The following is a 9,719-nucleotide window of genomic DNA, read 5'->3' on the forward strand; positions in this document are numbered from 1 at the left end:
ACTTATTGCAAAAGTCGCCATTGTAGTGTGGCTAATCTCCGAGCAGTTGGGTACAAGTTACATCTTAACCTGGAGCTGAAACACTGAGCACCAGCACTTTACCGCCCCTGCGGCTACTATGCAATCTTTTACATTTTATTCATCTTTATATCATTCTACGATGCTAAATAAGTGTAAGGCACACCGTGACTTTTCTCTTTCTCTGAAAATCTGTTTACAGTTTGGACATTGGCTTGGACAGACAAATTATTGGTACTCACGTAAATGTTTCTCGCATATGTAGAGGTGAGACCAGTCGCAGGGTAAATCATTCAGTAGTCCACTAGAGTACATCTCTACACAGTCCTCATTACCCTCTTTGTTATTTGGCTCACCACTGTTCCACAGTCTTTAGTCAAAGAAATATTACTCGCAAATGTTAATTGTATCTTTGAGCGATAAAACTAATTAATAGGAAATGAAATGTTTCTATTGCAGAATTGTTTCTTTACCTGTAACCGTCTCATATATTTACGTCATAATCGACAGTTCTTACCATTACATCATATTACAAAGGCACCTAAATCATAAGTAGGATCTCTTCAATAACAACACTGACTAAAAAACACAACACAGTTAACAGAGTCTGGCATGAAAATGCATGACATGAGAAGAGTCAATAAAAAAATATCAAGGAGAAAAACATTGAAGACAAAGATGAAACATATATTACACAACTTTCGTACACAAAATTACTGTACTTTTCCAGCTTCATTTAAGCTAAACACAAATTAGTTCTATGTGCTATTTCATTTCATATTCAAATGCATTTTGACCTGCTGAAATATTCCTGCCCTTTTTCTAAAACGAGAAACTGTTTGGCGACACGGCAGCGTTTTTTTCATGTTCCCACTGATCTGAATGTTTTTAGTTATGCTTCCGTTCGCTTGGAAAAAATACAAAATGTTCCAAGAAAAATTATTTGGTCTGTTAAGTGAAAATACCCACTCACGTAACTTCAGGTGCGAACGAGCGGTTCGTTCCCAGCCACTTCCACTGAATGTCAGATGTTACTTTCCTTAAGCCCACCCACCATCGGGCGTTACTGTTTATACGATTCATCTCTTTCTTAATCTGCAGCTGCATGTCAAAAGTAGGACGATAATGAAGGTGTAATAAGCATTGCTTCATATTCTAGCAACAGTAATTATCAAACACGTTCCTTATGTTTAGAGATGTTAGTCGGACGACAGAAAAAATATTATTCTTTATTAAGAGAATTTAGTCGATTATATAATTAAGAAACATTGTGCATATTGCTTTTATTTCCACATAAACAGCACATATTATAAATACTTACAAAATCCTAGTACCTTATCATCCACCCTATAGACATTTCTAAAAACAAAGCTAATAAATGTCCACGATTAGCGCATACTCTACATTATATATACACCACTTCACATTTACCTTACTGTTATCGTTAGAAGCATTTACTTTAAAGAAACAATAAAAGACTTCAACATTTTCAAACTCCTGTTTCTATGGCACACGTCTCAGTTTCCTATTTCATTGCAGTATGTATGATGTAAGAGAATAATTTGTAAAAGCCAGCTAATTCCAATGATGATATATTTCCCGTAAAGATAATGTATTTTGTGGTTTGTAACTAAATTTCTTGGCGTGCACATTGTATATAAGCATAAAAAGCCTTGAGACAAACATTCTAATACAAATGGCTCCATTAAAAAGAAATAGTAGTACAAAAAGTTTCATGTTTGTGTACCAAAGAGTAACAAATATGAAATAAAAAATGCAGATTACGGACATAGGTGAAAGTCTGCTACCACCTACAAACATAAGAGCAGATACTAAAAGAAAACCATAGTATGTATTCCAGATGTTTTAAACACTGTACCTCAGTCTACTAATATCTCAACTTGTGAAACAGTTGCTCTAAAACACATACCAGTTGGCTTAGGTTGTCCAAAGACAGTAAAGTCGCACCACTGTTTTTGCAGCTTGCCTGTGCGTCCGTCCATAGCATGTGCTGATTAAAAAACTTGTAGCAAGAATCCAAGATAAGGATCCAACCATTATCACAGCTGTTTAGGGAGCTGTTATGCTCTAAGCACAGAAAAGTACCTCAATATGCTTAATAGTTGAAACACAATCCTTTTGCATCCTACATTTACACGTGTTTGATAATATGTACTTTTTGCTTACTCGTGTATGATTGTAGTTTATACTAGACTTCCTCTTCGTCTTTATACTTTGACATTTAAATTTGTAAAAGTAGTGTAGTGTCTGCTCTTTACAATTATTTAAACAATGTTAATTCAGCGTGAGTCATGATATGATTTTCCCTTTATCTTTGTGGATACCTTCTGACTCATCCAAACTAAGGATACTTACCTAACTCTTTCTCGCAAATGTACGAGACAGACCAGCTGCATGGCAAATCATTCAGTAGACCAGTAGGGTAGATCTCTACACAGTCTTCATTTTTCTTATTGTTGTTAGGCTCACCCTTGTTCCAAAGTCTTTAATTTTAAAAAAGTGATCGTAGCAAGTAGTTGTATGTTTGAGTGACAGAAAAGTAACAAAGATGAAAGAAAATATAGACTTTTTAAACAATTATGTCACAACGTTAACCTATATATATATATGAAACTATGCAGCTACAGTGATCATATCTGCAGTATTCAACTGACATCTCTTACACACGCGCGCAAGCATAAGTACAGTTAATGCAAAAATACTCTTTCTGCTTTTTTGTATCTCTATAAATCATTTTAATAAACTGGCTGGGAAAATCAAGCTGGATCACTTTGGTAAATATCGGTAAATATGGTTAAAAATTATATATAAATCACCGTTCACACCTTAGACGTTTGCTTCTTTTGTATATTTTACATTACATATTTATCTTGATGGTATATACGGATTTCTGTAGTCTAGGAAACATGCAGGTTTCATAAGGAAATGGATAGATAATGTTAAAGAAATCTGACAAAAATATCAAAGGGTTAAAATGACACAAGTAATAGATGTTATAGGTTATGAAACCATCTCTTTAAATCTAGGGTGACTCACATCATTTCCCCCGAAAAAGAAGAGTTCTCATGAAGTGTCACCAAAGTGCTGTCAGAGGAGTTGCCATCACTTGAGGTGCTGCGCTGGGGTCCTACCCACCAGGTTCTTTCATGGGTAGCAAGTTTCATCTCAATCAGTTTCTTTGAGGTGTTGAAGGTTGACGACAAAATAAGTACAGCTTATTCGTAACATCAGCCCCTAATTTATATACTAATAATGACAATTAAAGTGCAGTATATATGATTAAAGTACTAAACGATCGTTCTCTTCTTTTAGAGGAAAACTTGCTGTTATATATCTTTGTTTGACATTGTGAAAGCTAAGTAATTGTCGTAAATGTGTCCCGTGTGTCATAAAGTTTATACATCAACATTAGTTAAACCGTTGTTCTGCCAGTAAGAGAACAAGCTTCTTTTTTTCTCCGCTCTTTCTTTTTCTCTCTATCTCTGTCTTTGCATTTATACTCACAAGAAAGTAAGTAGAAAATTGAGTTCGAAAGACAGAAAGGAATAGAGATAAATCTATGACAAACTTACGCACTTCGAACTTGTCCAGGTTACATTCTTCTAAGCAACACCACCAGTCATATTTTTTTGATCTGTCGCCATCTCTCAAAATTCAAAACGATATCACTGACAGTATATTTTACTGATATTTTTATCACCTACTGGGCTTTGTTAATACTAACAGTCAACATGTTGGATATGCTCTGTGTCTTTCAGGGTGTTGCTCAAGCCACACCAAAGGTTACTGTCTAGACTGGAGGATGCCATTATCCTTTGTCCCTAGTAGTCACTCAGGTCCTTGAAAATTTTTGTGCCCTCTGTGATATGACTGTAGGAAATATTGCTCAGTCACCCGTGCAAGTCACCACTCATAATATTTGATTTTTAAACATTTTCACTTCAGCAGCATTTCCAACCCTTAAGTTTTACCGCAACCATATTTCTATAATTAAGATTATACACTCTAGGTTTTCTTCTTTCTTCTGCTTCTTTACACCTAATTCCTCCCTGATTGCGTTCTTCTCGTTCAGACTATGAAATTTACGGTAAAAGAAAATAAAATGACAGCTCAACCAGCTATCCATGATATTACTATGCAACTAGCACATCCGACACACTCGAGAGACACTTCGATCAGTTGCCTGTCAAGAGACTTTAGCTATATGAGAGCTACAATGACCAACAAGCGGCGGAAACGCTTAGAGACAGATGAAGTGACATAATAGGGATGTCACCTAGACAGTATTGTATATGAGTGAGTGAACATCAGTTGGCGACAATGTTTGCAGGGAAAGTTTACTTCCTTTCTATTGCATTCTTTGGCCCATCCTCTAGCGCCTCATTTCATTCATTTTATAAATTTTATCTTCTCATACTAAGCTGTTGACATGCGTGACTGTGCATTACAACAACATGACTCCAAAGCAATCCTCGCACAAAATATGGGAATAAATAACAGATTTCTGAGCCATTAGGTCCGCGGGTTGACGACGGAGATGCACCCTATTTTTCATGCAATAATAAAAGATTGCCTTTACCACAAGAACAACCTTCTATTCTATCAAGTCACCATCAAATAAAAATTAATCAGTAATTTTACGGATAGTTGCTTACTTGTTCTGTCTCTGATTTCAGAGACAGTAGACCAGCGCCTTTTTCCTGACAGTTAGTCAAAGCTGAAGACCAGTTCATTGGTTCCAGAACCAGAAAGTAGCAGGTGGAATTGAGAAGTATCCAGCCTGAACCACAGTTGTCTGCTGTCTGAGCTTCGCCTGCTTTATTCCCAAACAATTGCGAAATAATGATATATTAAGCACGTATGTGTGTGAGTGTGTGTGTCTGTGTGCGCGTGCGTGTTTATATGGTCAGGTGAGTGAATATTTTCGTACCTTATGTATGCACACAACAGAAAGAAACAAATAAACACAGAATATGATTAGGATAATACTGAAGTGCACATTGTAACTACATGTCTGCATCGTGTAACCTTGTGTATTTATGATTATAACTATAATTGTTAAATTTACATAATTTTTGACATTGCTGCAGAAATACTGTGGAGTTAACAGAAACGTAAATGCCAGGAGTTCAAAGTTGGAAAACAAAGAAAGAAATTTAATGTAAGAGTTAAATAGAAAATTCCATAGATGACGAACGCTCTGAAATGGAAGCAATCATCATGACTATTTGCATTCATGTGCGTTCTTGTTCTTGTTCTTGTAATTAAAAGGAAAGTGCTTCCTCCTGAAGGTGATTTCGCACTGTGGGGGAGGGTAAGGGAGGTTAGGAGAGGGGAAGAGTATGGAGAGTGGGGGAACCGGTGCTAAAAGGGGAAGGTAAGGGAGAAGGGATGCCGGTCATGCGTGCAGCAAGCACTGTTTATTGGAGCCCTGTACCATTTTTGGTGTTACGCTTAGGATGTCCAGGAGGCTTGCCAGGTCCGCAGTGGTGGTGTATAGTCCAGGTTATCATATTTTTGTTGTTGTTGCCATATTTCTATTATTTAAGCTGTTATTTAAATGAAGGAATTATGTTTATTACTTTTTTTAAATTGTTAAAATTTAAAATAATAAGTATACTATTTATTGAGTTAGGTTCTAGTTCCGATGATCAATCACCCGTTATGTAGTTTATCTCCAGATAAATATACTTTGAAAGACTTGCACAGGGTTACCTTCAACCTGTTTAGTCCAACCTATAGAAACCTGTTTTCTATATATTCATGTGCGTGTCATCGAGCTGACTGTATATCTGATTGCAGACTGCGTGCCGTTCTAGTTCTAGAAACTCTAAACCTTTCACTTTTGTCCATGCATCTCATGTCAAATTCCTATTGGAGTTGGTAAGAGTAGTCGGCTAAAACTGGGATCAGTTTATGAATCAGAAATTTTTAATACATGTTTACATTACTCTGTCTCCTCCCATCCAACCCTCCTACTTTTTAGTCTTTTTCTTCCTATCCCTCTGTGCAGTGTTCCTATCCCAGGGGAAAAAAACTAAAAGTCATGGTGCTGCATATAACAGTGCTTTGTCTATTATATGGCGATCTCGCTACTAGTGTTTAAGTCTAATGAACGAATGTAGGGCTTGGATCACTCTCGAAGAGTGCTTGTATAATACTATATCATCGAAAACCTTATATTAAAAGTAATATAAACTTGTTTTACATGAACTCTCTTGCTCTTTAAATTCTAAGAAATTCTACAAAGTCTACATTCTGGAATTGAAATAAATGTAATGCGTAAGCGTACTTACTACCGGTAAAAAGAAGCAGGATGACGGCAGATGCTACAGAGACCACTCTTAGAGGCATTTTTCTTCGAATTAGATTGGTATGATATCACAAACACAATACGAATGTCATACGTCCAGTCTCATCCCACGGTTGAATTGTTAGTTCGCCTTTTCCGCTGGCAAAATGTAAAATAAGCACTCAGATTAGATAAGTCCTTTCACACCTTTCGAGGCACCAGAATTTGTCTTCTAGCTTGGAGCAATAAGTTTCTCTGAAAGTTTTCACTGAAAGTTTCTCCACATCAAAAGACCGAGAAAATCGTAACCAACAATACTGCCTGAGAAGTGACGGAGGGCTTAGGACTACAAACTTATGTGATTAGCATGTCGTGACTCACAGGTCAGGGTTACAAGTTATCCTGAGAATAAATCCCGTCAACTTTCGGTTTTGTGTACTTTCTATTCTAGTATGCACAGCTGGAGGCTGTATAAAGCTTTTCTTTCTTTGTATAGGAATTTTCTTTCTTGTGCGGAGCAGATGTTTTAAGGAGAAAAAATACAAATCAGAAGCCACAAAGTTTTTGATGCTTTGTCTTTACTCCAAGTGTTTTTCTGATGTTAAGAAATTGAACACTTACAGATTGCTCCAGCTGACACCCTTTTGATGTCTCGACTGAAACATGATGCACCAAATCGTTTAGTAATTCTGGAGCACGCTTGACTGCAGATGTCGCTGTCCTCTTGCTTGGGGCTCATGCTCTTCGTTTTTCTTCCTGTATGTCGTCTGCTTCAGGAAGTGGATGCTTTTCAAATAGTGCTAATAGGATTTCCAGTGCATTAATTAAACTGCTTGATTATGAATGTTTACCGATGCTTCTCTTAACTCTTTACGAATTTGTACATGGACTATGTTCTTACATAATAATTTAGAAATTATTGAATTTTATTTCATTTCTTTGCCATTTCAATGCCAATGGTTAATTGGCTTTCCGGTGCATTAATTAAACCGCTTTATTAGGAATGTTTACCGGTGCTTCTCTTAACTCTTTAACTCTTTAAGAATTGTTCATGGACTATGTTCTTACACAATAATTTAGAAATTATTGAATTTTATTTCATTTCTTTTAGTATTTTACCGGAACGCGCTCTGAATCGAACAACTGTTTACAGCGCTGATCGTCGGGGGTTTTCCTCGGGAATTACGGTTTCCTTGCCCTCCATTATCTTACTTCATAGCGAGAATTTTTATTTATGTGGAAATACTTTCTTCTCAAGCTAACCAACTATCCGACAACTTACGGTTGCTTCAAACTTTCTTTTCTTGAGAAAGATGTTTCTGATGTTTTATTTGTTTCAAGTTTATACAGTATATGACATTTTGATTACAGGTAACAAGACGATTATTTTGCTCTTGTCAGTGTTGGTCTTCATTTCGGATGCATTCGAACTGTCAATCTGTTGGCAAAGTCTTGCAGTTCTGTTAGTTAACAGAATAATATCGTCTGCAAAGCATTGGTTGCAATGGGCCTTCCACCGATGGATACCGAAGTTTGATGATTGTGGAGTGTTTCACGTATAATGTTCTCCGAGATGTCAAAGATCACATGTTATCGTGGCACCCGTGATGTCCATCTAATGTGTGAAAGTAAGCTCTTTTTGGTTTTTGAGCACTTGTGCTCTCGTTGAGGTATTATAGGGCGTTTTGATGACTTGGACGATGCCTTCTTTGATGCTGAATTTCTGCATCACATACTATAGCTTTTCATTTTAGACTCTGCCGAACGCCTTTTTAAAGTCTGTGAAGTTGTAACCGAGGTCCAGGTGATAGCTGATGCTACCAGGATGTGACAGTTAAAGGTCTGTTTAATTGTGCTCCTACCTTGTCTAAAGCCAACCTGTCTTTTTTTTTTTTTTTTTTTTTTTTTGATAGCTGATAATGCAGAGGGTTCTATAGTTATGGCACCGTTTGCTGACGTGTTTTTTTTTGTTTTTTGTAAGGAGCATGACGTCCTTTGGTTGGGCCATTCTTTGTGTTTAAGACTGTGGCAGATAGCAGTGGAGGCCTTGGTAGTTTCTTCCCACCCACCTACAACTCAGGTGACGCCAGGTGACTTCCCTTACTTCAGATCACGTATCACTTTTTTGACTTCTGCAGGTCTGCAGGTTCACTGATTCTAGTATAGTTTTCTTGACGGATGTTAGCGTCTGTCTTTAGCTCGAAAGTCGCAATCAACCGGAAACATGTTTCCCCTTCTAAATTTTTTTTTATTATTGTCTATAAAGAAAAACCAGTCGTATTTACTCTAAAAGGTAAAGAAATGAAAATAATATTTTCTGTCATTTTACAGCAGCCGTTACCTGTTTACATGTTTTCTCCATTGGTTTCATTACAAATTGTACTAATATTGTGTTTAAGTTTCCAAACGACAATCGTACAGAATTACACAGAGATCAAAAGAAGACAACATTAAGATAAATATAAAGAAATGCAAAGGACGTGAAAATTCATGCTGTCAATCACTCACATACACACACATCATATTTGGATAAAGGTCACAGCTAACAATGAAGTATATTTCCCTTAACTTCAATTTTGTTCTCAATGACAATAACAATGACACAAAAAATCAACTTTATTTGTCCCAGTGGGCAATTTGAATATTGGAAGGTGCTCTAGATACAAAGTAAAAGTTAGAAATAAAAAAGAATAAAGTTCGTTTCTTTCCAGTACGAGTACTTCCTATGAGCGTTTGCATTTTATTTCTTTTTCTTCATGTCAGAAAAAATGTTAGAAATAATTCTAACACATCTACTAATTTAATTATTTCATGTTATGGAAATACTAACTGAGCAACAATGGAAAATGAGATATTGGACTTCAGGACTGAACAAAATGAAAAGACAAGGCTTAAACAAATTTCACAGTTCAATGATTAGTTGACCTTTGTAACCTTTGAAATGTTTACAAAACCTTAGTACTTTTTGCTTGTTACGTTAGCCCTTCAAATAGTGCAAAACATAAAACATCAGATTTAAACATCTTCCAGCATAAAATATGCCCGCGAAATTATGCATTAAAATAACACAAATTCAGAGGGCTGAAGGCGACAAATAACAAACTCTGCTCCCACAATACCTCTGACACTGCGACCAAAAACAAGATACAGGCACTAAGCATGTTATCTCGTGTTTTCACTCACTTCTCTCACTTTCGTATCTAAAATCTTTAATCCTCTTAGTCATCATCCAGCTCTTCTTTTCCCCTTCACCATCACTACCATGCATTGTTCGAGATACATAGCTCTTGTAACCACAGATATCTGTAGCACACATCCTGCTCTAGCTTATCAAACCGATCAAAAGGCGTGGTACATGATGGCCTCCACTTGACTCTGGTCGTGTTTA

The 9,719-nt window shown here is 36.5% G+C and overlaps 2 protein-coding genes across 8 annotated transcripts in view; both read right to left on the reverse strand.

Annotated features, from left to right (window-relative positions):
* The window catches only part of LOC112573074 (cell wall protein DAN4-like), a 29,218-nt gene extending 22,155 nt beyond the window's left edge, over positions 1-7,063 (reverse strand). For 3 of the 7 annotated variants that reach the window (XR_003101143.1, XM_025253089.1, XM_025253087.1), the window contains exons 1-7: positions 6,336-7,020; positions 4,695-4,855; positions 3,076-3,215; positions 2,395-2,522; positions 1,949-2,106; positions 992-1,119; positions 261-388 (exon numbers count right to left, since the gene is read on the reverse strand). Coding sequence is in view for 6 of the 7 variants with exons in the window: in XM_025253089.1 (XP_025108874.1) it covers positions 261-388; positions 992-1,119; positions 1,949-2,106; positions 2,395-2,522; positions 3,076-3,215; positions 4,695-4,855; positions 6,336-6,393 (901 nt within the window). In the remaining variant the exon portion in view is untranslated. Of the gene's footprint in view, positions 1-260; positions 389-991; positions 1,120-1,948; positions 2,107-2,394; positions 2,523-3,075; positions 3,216-4,694; positions 4,856-6,335 lie in introns of all 7 variants that reach the window. The other 4 variants (XM_025253085.1, XM_025253088.1, XM_025253086.1 and 1 more) reach the window with 2 other exon arrangements.
* Positions 1-9,719, reverse strand: part of LOC112573785 (adhesion G protein-coupled receptor L1-like) — a 202,258-nt gene that overhangs the window by 161,938 nt on the left and 30,601 nt on the right. The window lies entirely within an intron of this gene.

The sequence above is a fragment of the Pomacea canaliculata genome, linkage group LG10 (genome assembly GCF_003073045.1).
Source record: "Pomacea canaliculata isolate SZHN2017 linkage group LG10, ASM307304v1, whole genome shotgun sequence".
Taxonomy (NCBI): Eukaryota; Metazoa; Mollusca; class Gastropoda; order Architaenioglossa; family Ampullariidae; genus Pomacea; species Pomacea canaliculata.